The sequence below is a fragment of the Ruditapes philippinarum genome, unplaced genomic scaffold (assembly GCF_026571515.1).
Source record: "Ruditapes philippinarum isolate M1 unplaced genomic scaffold, ASM2657151v2 ctg191_1_1_1_1, whole genome shotgun sequence".
NCBI lineage: Eukaryota > Metazoa > Mollusca > Bivalvia > Venerida > Veneridae > Ruditapes > Ruditapes philippinarum.
In genome coordinates, this window is record NW_026865167.1 from 1 (window position 1) to 18,995 (window position 18,995).

General features: G+C 31.3%; 1 protein-coding gene across 1 annotated transcript in view; it reads left to right on the forward strand.

Moving 5' to 3' along the window:
• The first annotated feature begins 7 nt into the window (after positions 1–7).
• Positions 8–18,995, forward strand: part of LOC132728082 (uncharacterized) — a 146,952-nt gene continuing 127,964 nt past the window's right edge. Inside the window, exons 1-4 of the mRNA XM_060713690.1 lie at positions 8–311; positions 1,309–1,426; positions 17,764–18,040; positions 18,420–18,525. Coding sequence (XP_060569673.1) covers positions 257–311; positions 1,309–1,426; positions 17,764–18,040; positions 18,420–18,525 — 556 coding nt within the window. The 5' untranslated portion in view covers positions 8–256. The remainder of the gene's footprint in view (positions 312–1,308; positions 1,427–17,763; positions 18,041–18,419; positions 18,526–18,995) is intronic.

Below are 18,995 nucleotides of genomic sequence, written 5' to 3' on the forward strand. Positions count from 1 at the left end.
TAAACAGGTGCGAGCAATTTGTAACGGGTGGACGCGAGAAATATTGGAAAATACCTGAACAGTGGACTTATTTTCGATCAATATTCACAGGTCTTTTCGTGCCACCACATTTCGAAAGTTTAAAGTGAATTTTTCAGTTTCGGAGGAAGGAATAAAATGTGAAAAATTAAATTTAGCAGACACCGCAACTTTAGCGCTGGTTCGCGAAGTTGACGTTACCGTATTTATTATTGTGAATGTATTTAATTGATTTGAAATGAAAAACAATTTATTTATCTTATTCATTCTGTGTTTGATTAGACTGGAAAAGGGTAAGTTTTTATATAATATTGATTGATTATTATATTTCCTAAAGTTATGAAAGTTATTGTTTACTCTAGAAGTAATGTAGAAGCTTGAACAAAAGATTATTTTAAGTCCTACAACCATACATTTCAGATCATAGCAGAGAAATATTTTGTAATTGAAAAATATATAGTAGATCTTATTAAAAAATAAAATTCCGTATGCTTATTACATGGAAAATGGAAAAAATGGTGTAACGATAACATGCAATACCTAAATTGATAACAAAAATAAATTGTTATTTTGTTAATGAGAAACAAACTAAATGTAAATTTGTTTTAGGGTTACTTTTTATATTTTAAAAGTCTTGTGCAAAGGAAACAAACATTTAAGAAGTTAATTCATCAACTTAAGATATCATACATTTCATGAAAATATAAATCATAAAAATTTAATATTTAAAGTTCCAGTTTATGACTGAACAGAAAAGTGTTTAGACTTGCTAAGATAAAAAATTAATTATAGAAATAAATTGTCCATAAAGCTGTCATTTGAATTTCAAAATTTTAGAAAGATGTGGAAGTAAAAAATAAAGTTAAAATGTCATTTTTTGATAAGTTCTATTCATTTTTTAAGCAAAGTTAATTTGTAATTTATTTGAATCCCATTGAAATGAAATATTTATTAGTTAAAATAGCAATATTCATTTGAAATAACATCCATAGAGTTGTAATTCATACTTTTACTTTGTTATTCATATCTTTTAATCAGCAATCTGTAAGTGAAATTTATCCAGTTATTTTAATTTTTTTAGTTAGCAACATGTATAAACTGTAATTCATATTTTAAGTTATATCCTGTAATTTTAAATCATATTTTTTAGTTGATATGATTTCATGTAGTTGTAATCATGTTTTTAGTTTATATTATGTAATTGAAATTATTAGTTTATATAAATAATTATATAATTGTAATTATTAGTTTATATTATGTAATTGTAATTCTTGTTTTTATTTTCTCTAGACTTGACATTTGGACAAACATGTAACTGTACAGCAAACGAATGCCAGTCACAATGTTCGGCTGGAACATTTTTTGAGGGATCAGGCAGTGGTTGTACAACATGCCCTTCTGGATACTAGTAAGATATATTTGTTAAACTAAATTCAAAGGAAGAATGGTATGGTTTGAAATTCTGGAGATTGTCTCCTTTTTATGCTCTAAATCGCAATGCACAATGAAAGAGTTGAAAGAATCATTCATTTCTTGATATCTTATTACGTCAATTGTTGAAAAATGATAAAACACGAAAGAAAAATATTTTTTATTTATTTTTTGGGGGTGGGGGGGGGGGGGAGAGTTTTGATTATTATAGTATGTGTTTTTTTGATATGTATAAGGTAGCTATAATTTTTTCAACTTTTAAATTTTTTTCCAAGTTCCCAAAATGCCTTATCAGTTGGAATTATTCTGTATTTCAGTACATAATGAAATATAAAAATCAGTTCTCTCCATTTAATTCATAGCATAAATATTTACTTTTGCCTCTTTGTTAAATATTTTAAAATATTTTTTTTCAACAGTATAGTTTATTACATAAAGATTAAGAAAACATGTACAGTGCACTTTTAATGGCATAGCTAAAAGATAATGGAAAATAAACGTTTTATTAAAATGTAACATCAGGCCATTCCTTCAAGTTTTGTAATCTTGGGTCAGTTTTCTATTATATAAAGGTATTTTAGAGTCTTACTTTGTTTATTTCAGTTTTTTTACTTGATATTTCATAATATAAAAAAAGTTTTTATAGCAGATTAACAGTTAGATAGTTTGATGTTTATATAAAAACTTAAAAGAATTCTTTTTATTATGTGAGATCAATATTCGGCCAAGTTTTTAAGGGGCGGAAGATTTTAAGTTTTTAAGTCTATTTTTATTATGGATTATAATGTACAGTAAGACTTCTTAAGATCTCCCTGCGGATTTATATAACAGTTTAATAAGAGAACCTTTGTCATACATACCTCTGAATTAACAACTAGACAGTAAAAAAGAAAGACAGAAAAATCTAAAAGTTGGTTAACTATTGTAAAAGAATTTATATCTGTCACATAAATCCCTTTTAATTTTTGTAAAAGAATTAATAAAGATCTGTCATCAACTGTAGACTTATATAAAGAAAATTCAGATTTTTTATAAAATATATTTCAGTTTAACATCTATTAATGAGTTTTCCTATGCAAATTTTTTAAACTTTTAAAGAACCATTTTTATGCCCCCGCCATGTAATGGCCGGGGCATATAGTGTTACCCTGTTCCGTCCTTCCGTCCTTCCGTCATTCCGTCCTTCCGTCATTCCGTCATTCCGTCATTCTGTCATTCCGTCATCATCAAGTTTCCGTTCATTATCTTAATAATGGTTGCACATATTCAACTCAAATTTGACATATGGATATGTCATGAGAAAATACAGGTCAAGTTCGAATTTGGTCATGGTTCGATGATTTTTGGCAGAGTTATGCCCCTTTTACTTTGAAAATAATATGAAATTTTCAGTTTCCGTTCATTATCTCCCCAACGGTACAACACATTCAACTCAAATTTGACATATGGATATGTCATGAGAAAATACAGGTCAAGTTCGAATTTGGTCATGGTTCAACGATTTTTGGCAGAGTTATGCCCCTTTTACTTTGAAAATAATATGAAATTTTCAGTTTCCGTTCATTATCTCCCCAACGGTACAACACATTCAACTCAAATTTGACATATGGATATGTCATGAGAAAATACAGGTCAAGTTCGAATTTGGTCATGGTTCGATGATTTTTGGCAGAGTTATGCCCCTTTTACTTTGAAAATAATATGAAATTTACAGTTTCTGTTCATTATCTACCCAACAGTGTTACATATTCAACTCAAATTTGACATATGGATATGTCAAAGGAATGGGCAGGTCAAGTTGGAATTTGGTCATGGTTCGATGATTTTTTGGCAGAGTTATGTCCCTTTCACTTTGAAAATAATATAGATACATCTTAGGAATAAGCAGTTTAAGTTTGAATTTGGTCGTGGTTCAATGATTTTGGACAAACTTATCTTTCTTGAATATTGGAAAAATTTTGAACTTTCAGTTTCAGCACTCATACTTTTGTGGAAATGTATGTAGCCATTATTTTGGCTACAAATATGAAATATGCTATTTTCAAAAGGATAAGACTGAATAATTTCAGTGCCTTGAACATTGTATGAAAATGGTTTGTGTTAACATTGAAAAGTTTTAAGGGCTTTGAACTTAGAATGAAAACAATAATTTGTGCAAACAAATTTGGAACTAAATATAATAACATCTGAAATTTTGGTTGCATGCGGGGGCATCCGTGGCATGATGACACATTTCTAGTTATTAAAATGTCAACATATCATTTAAGAGTGTATTAATTATATTATGATATTTTAATGACTTTTCAAACGCAAATATTCTTATACTTTTAAAGAACCATTTTTATTAAAATGTCAACATATGAATTTAAGAATGTATTAATTATACATGTATTATGGTTTTTAAAGTTAGATTTATGGCATGTCAAATAATGTATGGGAACTTTCTGTTTGGAAAATTTTCATAGGCTGGCAGACAAAAATCGCTGATGCTTCTTACATTACAATGTTGTTATTGATTGATCTATTCTAATATATTTGATTCTACAAAAATATAATGTTAAAATTTATGATGAAGCCAAAACATGATTTTTGCCAATTGAGAAGTTAAAGGACCCAATCGTCAGTATATTATATTTATGTTGTTGTTAATTTTCTGTAAAGAAGTATTTTGTTTTAAAAAGGGAATCCTATAAAATTATCTTTAATGCATGCCATATCCGACTGTCTATAAGCTGTTCTTTTATTAAAGTAATGCTATAATTCCCAAATAAGATTTTTCACAAGGCATTTTTCCTAATTTTACTGTGTTGGTGGAAAGGTCTGAAATAAATATAAATCAAATTTTATACTACCCATTATTTGAAGAAAGTAATTTTTTCATGTACACATTTGACAAAGTTTTTAAATCATTTGCATGATGAAAACTAAAAAAAGAAGAAAGAAAAAGAACATTAATAAATTATTTAATATTTTCGGTTGAAGAATCTTTGAAACTTTCTCTTTGATTTTTGTTAACACAAGATATCTATTGGGAACAATATGTTATGGTTATAGATAGCAAGATATATTTATAGTCATATTTTATGTTCTCTATTAGGTCATGTCATGATAACATAGTCTTACCTTATTTAGTGTACTTGTTCTGTAAGTTCATACATGTAATTATGTACTCAAGTCTTAAGGTTCCACATTTGTTCTGCTTTTTCTGATTAATAGTTAGAATTTATTGTTTTATTTACCTTTATGCCCCCTTTGAAGTTGCAAATTGGACTTGTCTTGCTGTGGAGTTTAAATTATCCATTGTCAGAGAAAGGGATTTCACTGTCATTACCCATGCTGGAGTTGTGTAACGGGTTAACTATTCTTTGACCAAATTGTCAGTGGTTTTACTCAGGTCCAGGTGCCTGTTTGTGAAGGGCATCTTAGGTCTTCCTCCTCTAGTAAAGCTGTAAAGTCACCATATGACCTATACTGTGTTGGTGAAGAAAAACAGGAAAAAAAACCCATCTAATTCACCTAAGTGGACAGGCTTGTTTTAATTCTTTTTTATATGGAATAAGTAGACAATAAATATAGATCAAGGATATAAATAAAACTTGTTGGCACAATTATTTTTACTGGGTATAAGCTTAATGGATTACTTATTTACATTTACAAAATCTGGTGGTGTGACATTTGATTATAAAATACAATACATTATGACTAAAAACTATTTTGAGCCATTTTCGTATAAAATATGAAATTTCATAACATAAAATCACAGAAAAAAGGCAAATTACATACATTATATTAAAAGTACCAATAATTTTTAGGCAATTTCCTTAAAGGATTAATTAAAAAGGATCAATTTTGTCCGTGTGTCCCCTGATAAAACACAAAATTTTGGAAAAAGTGTAAACCATAATGTATATTCCATATTGGGTTATTATTTTAAATTACAAGTTTCAGGAGTTGGTAATGTGTTAAATTTTTGCATGATTTCCTTTAAGCTAAGGTGAGTTAATATCTAAACCTTAATGTATCTTTAACCCATTGCCGCATGAGAATTTTGTGAAACCCCCTGTTGTATCTTTTGGATAGGGGGCGGCGCTGAAAAAGTAATCACTTTTTAAACAACATTTCTCGAAACAAAAACAAGTGTTGGGGTACTAAATAAGGCATTTTTTCACCATTTGAGCAACAAAAGGGGTGGGGAGGTGGGGTGAAAAAGGCGTTAAAAGGAGTGTATATCAAGTAATGGGTTATACAGAATTAATAGCCAAATTTCAGGATGGGTCAGGTCCTCCTAAACCCATTCTCCTGACCTAGTATGAAAATAGCAAGAACATAAAGATAAGCCAAATAATTCTTAAAGATTATGTTCTTGTTTTTTGCTCGACTATTCGATAAGAATAAGTAGAGCTATTGCAGTCACCCGAGCGTCGGCGTCAGCGTAACCACTTATGTTAAAGTTTTTGTAATAGTTCAAATATTTTCAAAGTCCATTGACATATGGCTTTGAAACTTTGCACACTTGTTCACCATCATGACCCCAACCTGTAGACAGGAGAAGGTAACTCTATCAAGCATTTTGACAGAATTATGCCCCTTTTTCGACTTAGAATTTACGTTAAAGTTTTTGTAATAGTTCAAATATTTTCAAAGTCCATAGACATATGGCTTTGAAACTTTGCACACTTGTTTACCATCATGACCCCAACCTGTAGACAGGAGGAGGTAACTCTATCAAGCATTTTGACAGAATTATGCCCCTTTTTCGACTTAGAATTTATGTTAAAGTTTTTGTAATAGTTCAAATATTTTCAAAGTCCATTGACATATGGCTTGAAACTTTGCACACTTGTTCAACATCATGACCCCAATCTGTAAACAGGAGGAGGTAACTCTATCAAGCATTTTGACAGAATTATGCCCCTTTTTCGACTTAGAATTTATGTTAAAGTTTTTGTAATAGTTCAAATATTTTCAAAGTCCATTGACATATGGCTTTGAAACTTTGCACACTTGTTCACCATCATGACCCCAACCTGTAAACAGGAGGAGGTAACTGTATCAAGCATTTTTTTTACTATCAAACACTAAGAATAGTGGAGCGTTGCTGTCCTACTGACAGCTCTTGTTTTTTTTCCAAATTAATTTAGAAATTTCTAAACTTTTACTATTTTTAGCTGCACTTATCTTGGAGTGCACCAAATACATTCAGGTTATTTTGTCAGTGGAGGCCAGTACGACTGTCACATAATAATTTAGAAGGACCCTTGAAAGATTATAATTGCTGGTTTTCAATTTACTTGTATGTAAAAATTTATTTGAGAAAGAAACCTATTGATAAAAATTCTTCCAATTAACTTTCAATTATGTTAATAGTTGAATTTCCGACATTATGTCAAGTTATCTTTAAAACTGGGCCAAAAATTGACTTGAAATCGGTAAAAAAGAGACAACCTTGATGAATTATTTGATTTTTTTGTTGTTGTTAAAATTACCTTAACTAAAGAATTTATAAATATACAGTAAGAATAGAAATTACTGTTATTAGTTGGAAGTAATTTAGATAATTTGGTAGATTATTCCATATATATCTGCAATATTATTTTTTTGGCAGTGACATTTTTTCTGCTAATATGTAAATATATATCATTTATACCACAAAAATTTCCATTCTTTCTATTAAACAAACCATGACGATAGAATTATTCTATATGCATTATTCTATAAGATTCAAAAATATAATGTTCACTTTTGAAAAATGATAAATGGTTAGATAATTTTGTTTCTATCCTCATTTTAGAAAAGTGGTAAACCATGGAGAGAAAAAAATCTTATCTAAGAAAAAAAAAAAACCCCATTGTTTTGTTTGTAGTGGTATTTCTAAATTAAGACACTTTGTTAAAATATTCATAGGTTGTAATTGCTACAAGAGTTGGCACCAACATTGCTGCATGAATAATACATATAGTCATAATGAGTTCCGGACACAACATTATAAATAACTTCAGACAATAAAATCACCTATCAATGCTATCCTAGGACAGTTAGTTTATTTCTATATAATGTTGTTGTTTTTTAAATTGAAACTGTAATTTATTTGCAGTTACTTTCTTTATTTAACTGTAAAGTTTTCAATTTAAGGAATTTCAAAAATTAAGCGTTTATACTGTATAGTCAGTCTGGTCAAACCAACATGGGCGGTCAAACTGGCAGGGCTGTAACATAGAAGGTCCGATATCATATTAGGCCTTTCTTTATTCTCACTTATAATTGAGCCGCGCCATGACAAAACCAACATAATGGGTTTGCGACCAGCATGGATCCAGACCAGCCTGCACATCCGCGAATCCATGCTGTTCACTATCAGTTTCTCTACTTGTTATAGGGTTCGTTAAGCGAACAGCATGGATCCTGATCAGATGCGCGGATGCGCAGGCTGGTCTGGATCCATGCTGGTCGCAACCCATTATGTTGGTTTGCATGGTCAATATATCAGTGTTTCAGATACATAAAATACAACTTGACAAGATTTATTATTTATTGCCATAATTTGTAGACTTCAGGTAAGTTTAAACTACCCTTTTGAAAATTTTAAAAGCTCATGTTGCTCATTTTCATTATGATAACTTATTATTAATGCCTGGCACAAAATAAACACCATGACTAAAAAAAGAAAGGATTTGTTCTGGCGTAACGATTATTTTAAAATATTTTATCTTTCCTGGGAATATTGATCATCAAAACCTCTTAAAAAATATGTACTTCCTAGATTTATATACCATAGGGTATTAAGATATTCTATGCTTAAATTATTAAACAAAACTGTATGTTCAATATGGCGTTTTTTAGCTCGACTTTTCTATGAAAAGGGGAGCTATCCTACTCGCCCCGGCGTCGGCGTCGGCGTTGGCGTCACACCTTGGTTAAGTTTTTCGTACCACCCCACTTTATTTCAGAAGTTTTACAAGTATGGCTTTGAAACTTACCATACTTGTTCACCATCATAACTTCCATCTACAGACAAGAGTACATAACTCTGTCAAGGTTTTTGACAGAATTATGGCCCTTTTTTGACTTAGAAAGTGTATTGAGCTTGGTTAAGTTTTTTGTACCACCTCACTTTATTTCAAAACCATTGGAGGTATTGCTTTGAAACTGACCATACTTGTTTACCATCACGACCTTCATCAACAGACAAGAGGACATAACTCTGTCAAGGTTTTTGACAGAATTATGCCCCTTTTGACTTAGAAAATACATTGAATATGGGTAAAATCCACTTATTGCCTTAACCCTTTGAGATATTGCTTTGAAACTTTTAATGCTATTTCACATCATTACCCCCATCTGTACGCAAGAGAAGGTAACTCTGTCAAGGATTTTGTTTAAAAATTAAGGCCTTTTATCGACTTAGAATCTTGGTTAAGTTTTTAGTACCAGTCCACTTTTTGACTGAACTGTTTGAGATATTAATTTGAAAGTTGGAATACTTGTTTACAATCATGATTCCCAAACATGTCCAGGAGAAGGTAATTCTGTCAAAGATTTTATTTGAATTATGGCCCTTAACTGTCAATGTTTTGTATTATAGGCAAGCACTAAAAAACTTAAAAAATCTAAAAAAATTCATTCCTATCCACTTGTTCACTTTACCATAAATTATGTCATAATAAAATAATTCTTCACTAAATATCTTAATGCTCATGGCCATTGTTCACTTTAAAAATACAGAGATTCTTGTATTGCCTTTTACTGCAAAAACTTTTTTTATTGGCAAGCAATAAAAAAGTCGAGCGCGCTGTCTTACGGACAGCTCTTGTTTTAAAATATTATAACCATATTACCTTTAATAAATGAGCTCTCAGGGATGGAAGGGGGATGGGAGGGGTTGGTGTAGGAAGTGTGGCAGGGGGTCCATAAGTAGTATATGAAATAGTCAAGCAAGTAAGAGGGCAAATATGATGGTTACATCTGTTTATATGTGACACTTCAAGACGATAGAATTGTCAAAAGTGCAACAAATATCTTATTAATTTTTGTAGAGTCATGAAAAAATATTGAAAATTGTAGAATATTAATCAAATTTGTCTTAATATTGATGCTCAAACATATATTTTTGTTACAAAATAACTTTACAAATTATAATCTTCTCATTCTAATAAAATGTGTTAAAGATTATTTTTTGGATTTAGTTTGATTTTGAAAAACTGTCAAGACACTAAATTTATTATTGACTGAATTTCAATACATGTACAGTCATAGTTGTGTTATTTTAGATTAAATGTAAATAAGTTTACAATAGGATTAACATATTGTATGTCTCCTGTTACCTTAATTTACGAGTCATTTACATTTAGAGGATAAAAATTGAATAAATTGAAAAAGGGTGCTATTTATATACGAAACATTTAACAGTTACGTGACTTTTGACATAACGGTATTTGTTTGTTTGGGTGGATAATAGGAGAGAATGAAGATTTTTATGGCAGAGAATTGAGAATTGGGAATTATGACTTGGTCATTAAAATGGGGGGGGGGGGGCTTTAAAAGATTTACGTAAATTGTTGTATAAGTACGCTGTCTTTGGTGACGGAGTGTGAAATACAAAAACTGTAGTAACTCTTTATAACTTAAGACTGAGATAAGACAGTATTATGTTGGGAAAGAGAAAATTTTGAAAACTTTATCACATGAAGACTTTGATGTTATAATATACATGTGTATATCAATCTGTTTTAAATTGAAAGGTGCTAACACTAGGGTACCTGCATATATATTTGTTGTTGACAGTGGTTTAAATAATGGTCATATTTGTGTCTGTATGGTAATAATCAGACACAGGTTTTATTTGTTGACAGTTTTCTTGGATTATTTACTGCAGTTTGCCTCTGAATGACTGAAAAAAATCTTCAATTTAGTCTAGACATATATATTTATAGTTAGGAGATGTCTAAATAAATCACATTCCTGGTGAAACTTTTGTGTTCCAAGCAAAACACAACAGAATTTTTATTTAAATAAACACAATTTTATTCCCCATATATGAAAAAATTCTAAATATTTAATACTTTAAAAGTAATTTCTATAATTTCTATAGATCGTAAGTGCTTTTGATGCGGTTCAATCACCTATTGTACGTTTATCAACATATTTAACTGATAAAAATTTTTTTTTTTAAAGTTTTCATTGAAATTATCACAGAGGAGGCATGCATGCAGCTTTAAGTTTTCAGAAAATCAAATAAATCTTCAATTTACATTTAGGGTATTCTGTGTTTGGATATTTATAACAATTGTGTTTATACTTTGAATCAAAGAATAAGATTAAAAAAAAAAAGCTCGTACACCACATCTTTTATCTTAAGCAAAGTAGATGGATATTTTTGAAAGAGATAAAGTAACGGGTATTATCTGTGGGATATGAAAGGTTATTATTAAAAAAAGCTTGATAAAAAAGTTTTTATGCCAGCCAAGATAATGGCAAGGGTATATTAACCCTTTCCGTCTGTCCGCATGTGTGTTTGAAAACCTTGTCAGCCAGTAATTCTGTCATGATAGGGATTTTAAAGCATTTTGGCACAAAGTTTAGCATGATGAGATGGTGTTCATGCTTAAGACCAAGACCCCTAGCTTCAAGGTCACACATAGGGGTCAAAGGTCAGCAGTTAGAAAACCTTGTCCTGTCCATAACTGTCATGCACCAAGGGATTTTGAAATAAGGTGTCAAAAACGTTAAGCAAATTGAGATAGTGTGTCTTGGTAGGACCGTAACTCCTTTTAAAAGTCAAAGGTCATCAGAAATTTTGTTTGTTCTATATTTCTGTCATAGGGCATCTGTGTCTTTCAGACACGTTCCTTGGCTTAGTTCGAAATGTGATTTAAAAATATTTTAATAGATTGCACTTATTCACAGTGATACATAATTATATAATCAATATATAAATGTTTTATTCAGCATGGTTTTAAATTTTCAAATCATTTAATATTCTCTTTTATTATGCATTGTAATTTATTTTCTTTACTTTGCTTTATTCATTGTGAATTTACATCTCTTTGATAATGATTCTGATATTCAGTCAAAGCAAAAGTAATTATTTTTCAAACAGTTTATGGTATCATTTTTAAGTATTTGTTTAACTTGTTATTATGTTTGCACACCGATTATGATATACGCATATGGCAGCCTTATCTCGCTGTACAAATATTAAAACTGTTAGAGAAAATTTACAATAAAACTCGATCTTCTTTGGTGTATTGTTCCGTTTTACTGAAGTAAATAGACATTTTACAGTACCAGCGGATAGATATTTTCATACTGCTAAATTTCCTGAAAGAAATATTATTAAAACTTTAATATTTGAAAAGTCTATTTCAAAATAGAGGGATAGGCGTTTGTAAGCCAATAAAATACAGCCAGAATGTGAATAGGCTAGCCTGAATCTTTACAGCTGGCAATGCATATGCTTTGCAGTTTCAGTAGCAACATTAAGATAAAATGTGATCATATATAATTATGTAACAATGATATAAAGTATTTGGCCGATTTAATAATTTTTTATATGTAAGTTAACACCAGGATCAGACCTTAGTATTAATGCTGCTTGTTTGCTTAACATTTAGCCTGCTAGGGTGACTGAATTTAACAATTTGACCAGTGCAGGCCAAATTTAATCACCACTGTATATATTAACAGCCAGCCACTGTTTATAATAACAGCCAGCCACTGTTTATAATAACAGCCAGCCACTGTTATAATAACAGCCAGTCACTGTTATATATAACAGCCAGCCACTGTATATAATAACAGCCAGCCACTGTTTATAATAACAGCCAGCCACTGTATATAATAACAGCCAGCCACTGTATATAATAACAGCCAGCCACTGTATATAATAACAGCCAGCCACTGTTTATAATAACAGCCAGCCACTGTATATAATGACAGCCAGCCACTGTATATAATGACAGCCAGCCACTGTATATAATGAAAGCCAGCCACTGTATATAATAACAGCCAGCCATGTAATATAATAACAGCCAGCCACTGTTTATAATAACAGCCAGCCACTGTATATAATAACAGCCAGCCACTATTTATAATAACAGCAGCCACTGTATATAATAAAAGCTATCCACTGGTATATAATAACAGCCAGCCACTGTATATAATGACAGCCAGCCACTGTATATAATAACAGCCAGCCACTGTATATAATAACAGCCAGCCACTGTATATAATAACAGCCAGCCACTGTTAAAATAACAGCCAGCCACTGTATATAATGACAGCCAGCCACTGTATATAATGACAGCCAGCCACTGTATATAATAACAGCCAGTCACTTTATATCAACAAATAATTATGCTTCCTGCTGAAATTAAACATTCCAGTAAACAAGGATTTTCATTTAAATTGAAAATAGCCTGTTAACTTCAGTTGACTGTTAAGGATTTATAAACAGTGTTTCAGTCATTTTAAACTGAGCAAATATTTCCAGTGTAAAGTAATTATTGACATTATAAGAAATAATTAGCATGTTATATTGTGTCAGTAAACATGGGGTGGTCAAGTAAAACTTGCTCGATTACATACTTTAAAATGATTGGTTCAGTTGGTAATTATAATGATATGACATGTGAAAAATGTAATCAGAATCAGCTAATTGATTTTATATTAATTTCATATTAAGTTTTTATTAATAACTCAGTCATTGTTGTGGCATTGTTTACGTGGAAATTTACTGATAACAAGTGTCCTTGTCTCGAAAATTGTTAGCCTCTATACAACTAAATAAAGGTAGCTTCTAGCTGTTAGTTGTGTGTTTGAATTTGTACATATACATTTGTTGAGTATTAATTCTTTAATGCCATTTGACCAGTACTTTGAATGAATTGTACACTCAGTAAACAACACATAAACATAAGATGGACATAGCAATACCACTCCGACATCAGGCCTTATATATTAAGTAAGTAAATGAGTAAGTAAAGGCTTTATTAATCAAGTTTCCCAATCTTCCATGTGGGCCTGTAAGGAAAACTTAAGTGTTGAAAGAATTGATAACCAAATAAATTGATATGTTGTTTGGCATGGAAACAATGAAAAAAGTCTAGAAGATTCTTCATATTACTTGGAACAACTGTTTGCAGCCTGATATGATGTCATATGAACTTGTGGTTCAACCCTTTTTCTAATTTTCTTTTAAATTTAATTTTATGATAATTATTATTCCATCATTGCCAGACAAATGATTTTAAATTGAAGATATTGAAAAGGGTAACAGGAAACTTTGATTGATGTCTAGCTTCATATTAAGTTATTAAATCAATAGACAGATGGAGAAAGAAATGAGTGCATGTTATGTTTAAAAAAAAGTAACTGCCCACTGGACTGTCTACCTTTTTGAAATATTATATGTCCATGTTTACATTGAACATTTTGGTCTATGGGTTGTAAGGTGATGTTGTTTACTGTTGTTTGTCCTAATCGCTATACTATTTTAATTTTAGTTATGAATATTGCCAACTATTGTTTTAAAATGGGCAAAGTTTTGTTGAAGTTATTATCAGTTAAAGTGTGAAGTTACTATCAATTATAGAGACTAGTATTAGTCTATTTGACTGATATCTCATGTCTGCTTTGAGTTTTTATGTTCTTACACTCAGTTTTTTTGTTCTTTATACTCACAGTTATCATTTTACATTAAATGAAAAGGTGTGACTCAAAACACTCATTAATTGAGTTCAATTAAAGTTCAATTTAACAGACTGATACTCATAACCCATGACAGTCATCAAGAGAATGGCTATTACTATGAGGTTATTATTATCAAAGAAGACATGGGCAGGGATATTGAAATCTCGTTAAAGAGGTCACCGAGTATTGATTGGTACCTTTTGATTATGCACCGTTTATCTATTTGATTTTACTTGTAAAATAATTTGATCGTGATCGTTTGGGTTGAGCCTTTGAATTGAAAAATTATTGCAACTTAATCAATTTAATCATTAATTTACTTTTGATATCTTATTTTGCACACAAACAACATCTTCATATTGAGCAGGGTAAATCAGGGGAAGTTGATGTATGTCTTGCGAGGAAAGGTTAATTGTATTTTGAAATGTTTAGACACTGTTTAAACTTTTTGTTATTAGGTATATTAACCTGCTATGTATTTCTATAATGGATCTGTTCAACTTTAAATTTGAAACAGTCTATTTGGATTTCAATATCAAAATACAAAAATTGAGCTGCCAACCGGATAGAGCCTGGGCTGGAGGTTATAAAACTTTTTTTCCAAGTTCTGTTTCAAATCTCAGGATTTTAATTGGTCAGTGAACATTTTGTGGCAGTTTCTGACCAATCAAACACATGAAATCTGTGTTTGAGCTCAGAAAATTTATTTATAATCTTGGACCCAGGTCAGACTGCTTGGATGTGCAGACTGGCCTGGCTCTATACTGGTGGCAAAGGCTGATCTATTTTGGTTCCAGCAGTTAAATGGTTAACCATTAACCTGTTAGCAGCAAACTATTATTATAAAAAAAGTATGAACAATTTTTAAAAATACCTGTAATTAATTTTTTAAAACATTTAAAATTTAAAAAGTTTCCTGATTTTTTTAAATTTATAAAAAACATTTCAATCTACGTTAACTCAAGTGTATTTATTTTTAATGAAATTTTATATTTTGTTGACTAGGAAGTGTTTTTTTTATGCCACCGCAGCATCTGCGATGCGGTGGCATATAGCGATTCCAAAAGGAATTATAAGAATAAATTTTAAAAATCTTCTTGTAAAGACCCAAAAGGCCTAGAGCTTAGATATTTTGCATAAGGCATTGTCTGGTAGACCTCTAACAAGATTGTTCAAATTATAGCCCTGGGGTCAAAATTGGCCCCGCCCCGGGGGTCATTGATTTTCACTATATACATATAGTAAAAACTTAAAATACCTTCTTGTAAAAACCAAAAAGAATTAGAGCTTAGATATTTTGCATAAGGCATTGTCTGGTAGACCCTTACCAAGATTGTTCAAATTAAAGCCCTTGGGTCAAAATCGGCCCCGCCCCGGGGTCATTGATTTTCCCTATATGTATATATAGTAAAAACTTAAAACACCTTCTTGTAAAGACCCAAAATACCTAGAGCTTAGATATTTTGCATTAGGCATTGTCTGGTAGACATCTTCCCAGATTGTTCAAATTATAGCCATTGGGTCAAAATTGGCCCACCCGGGGTCATTGGTTTTCCTTATATGAATAAAATTAAAAACTTATAGTAAAATCTTTAAAAGGATTTCTTCTTGCAAATGACAAATGCTAGAGGTTAGATATTTTGCATGAAACATTGTGAAGTAAACCTCTAGCAAGATTGTTTAAATTATAGCCCTGGGGTCAAAATTGCCCCCGCCCTGGGGGTCATTGATTTCAATATATACATATAGTAAAAAATAAAAAAATCTTATTGTCTGAAGGTACAAGGCTTAGAGCTTTAATATTTGTTAAATAATATCATCTAAAGGTACTCTACAAAAGTTATTCAAATTTTGCCTCTTGTGTCAAAATTAGCCCCCCCCCCCCGGGGGGCCATAGGTTTTCCTTATATGTATATAGTAAAAACTTAAAAAATCATCTTCTCTAAATTTACAAAGGCTAGAGTTAAGATATTTTGCATGAAACATTGTGTAGTGAACCTCTTGCAAATTGTTCAAATTATAGCCCTGGGGTCAAAATTGGTTCCTCCCCGGGGGTCATTGATTTTCATTATGTACATATAGTGAAAAAATAAAAAAATATTTTTGTCTGAAGGTACAAGGCATAGAGCTTTGATGTTTGATATATAATATCATTTATAGGTCCTCTACCAAAGTTGTTCAAATTTTTCCCCTGGTGTCAAAATTGGCCCTGCCCCGGGGCAGTGATTCTCATTATGTACACATAGTAAAAACAGAAAATAAAACAAATGTTTTCTGAATGGGAGAAGCTATAGCTTAGATATTTGACTTGAAATGTTGTTTGGTGAACCTGTATCAAAATTGTTTTGAATTAAACCCTTAGGTCAAAATTATTGCCTTGCCCAAGGGGACAGTGACCTACTTCCTTGCCCTTTGATGTACAGCAACGACATTTTGACCATGTGCACAGTTTTAGTTGTAAAATTGAACTTTGATATCAGGTGACTTAGATTTTGATGATGTGACCTACTTTCTTGTCCTTTGATGTACAGCTATGAAATTTGAACCATGCGGTGGCATAGCATTTTTCTCAAATGCAATCTTGTTTTATTCAAACGTCACAATTTATAGACATTTGATTTAAATGCATGGAGTCTTATTAATTGATTTTTCAGTGCAGACAATTTACAATTAATGTTCTCTTTTGTATCACTACATTTAGAACTATTTTCTGACATAAAAGAAGCTCTTATTACGTTTAAATGGATTGATAACGCCTTTTAATAATATTGTTATTACGTCATGATATGCTTTGTGTTTAAATTCATGATAAATTGTAAAATGATACATGTTCTTTTTTATGTTATTTATTATGAGTAGAGGTAATGTTTTAATGTTGGTACAGAAACAGCATATTGCATGGGTTCAAACCACATAAAGGGGAAATTTTTGTTTCCTTGAGCAAGAAACTTTACACTTATTGCTCAGTACTGGTTGGTTCCAGGAACAGATTCGAAAGTTTGTCTTTAAGCTTATAGCATCCTACACAATCAAACTAAAATAAATTCAGTATAAACATAACGACACATTATGACTTACTGAACATTACTAAACAGAATAACTTGCTTTGATAATGTGGTACATGTCTATAGCCATTCTAATGCTTAATTGATAACCCGATGAAGATCTTGTAGACAAAAGTAAAGTAGATCATATAATAAATGGCTATATAATTTAGATCTAGCAACCCTGGTGTTTGACATGTTGTTCTATCCTCCTCCCAGGTATCTTCATTAATAGACTCTTGTTATGTTAATAAGTTATCTTCTTTTTTGTTATAATGCACAATTAACATGTTAGACTACTTTTTAAAATTAATTTGTCATGTTTTAACACCCTTTTCTTTTGAAAGGGACTTGGGTCCACCCTGAATTTGGGAAACTAGTCAGTCAAGGAATTAGGAAAATTGAGTCAAAATGATTGTCCTACAACAAATGCCAAGTGCTAAAAATATTGCATAAACAGCTAGAGAATCATAAGGAATTTTCAGCAGTAAAGTTTCAATGCTTTAATGTGTTGTTAATTAAAACTCGGGCTGAAAAATCTTATATTATGGTTAACTATACATGTGTTTTTCTGTGTTTTCAGTTGTGCTGGAACCTCAGGTGGACCTAAGACGCCATGTGCTGCCGGCACCTACTATTCTGGCACAGGTGCAACCTCCTCCGGTGATTGTGTGAGCTGTGGAGCAAACACATTCAGTACTGGAGGAGCAGCGGCCTGTACGATATGTCCAGCAGGTTACAGTTGTACCAGTACATCACAGACAGCTTGTTCTAGTGGTGAATATTCTCTAGCGGGTGAAACTTCCTGTACAACTTGCCCAACAGGAAAGGTTTGCTCATCAACCACTACTGCACCACAGGTAAGTGAATTTCTCTCATAGTCACTGTAGACTGAAAATTTGGTGCTAAATGGTTAAATGAATTATATGGTATAGTATTGAGCTAATTAATTTGTATTTTATGAAAACCATATTGGTGAAAAAAAAATTCAACAGTTATGAAAACCTGTCTGTTGTAACTACCACTATTATCTTTTACCAAAAAAAATTGCAAACATAATTGTTTAGCTCTAATGTCTACTTACAAAAAAATCTCTGAACCTAAAGGTTTATAATTTTATTATGTTTAATATCTGTGATTTTTTATATGTGCAAATAATGAACCAACATTGTAATACTGTTACTTCTATGTTTGTCTGTCTAGTATTTTATTGTCATATTTGAGCATGGTATATTTTAGAACTGTAATTCCGGGGAGGAACCAAATGGAGCTCAAACTGCTTGCAGCACTTGTACATCAGGATCTTACAGCACAGATGGTACATCATGTACGACATGTCCTAAAGGTATGTTGTTCTTTAATGCCAACATTTTACATTACACCATCATGTACCACATGTCCTAAAGGTATGTTGTTCTTTAATGCCAACATTTTACATTACACCATCATGTACCACATGTCCTAAAGGTATGTTGTTCTTTAATGCCAACATTTTACATTACACCATCATGTACGACATGTCCTAAAGGTATGTTGTTCTTTAATGCCAACATTTTACATTACACCATCATGTACGACATGTCCTAAAGGTATGTTGTTCTTTAATGCCAACATTTTACATCACACCATCATGTACGACATGTCCTAAAGGTATGTTGTTCTTTAATGCCAACATTTTACATCACACCATCATGTACGACATGTCCTAAAGGTATGTTGTTCTTTAATGTCAACCAATTTACATTACACCATCATGTACGACATGTCCTAAAGGTATGTTGTTCTTTAATGCCAACAATTTACATTACACCATCA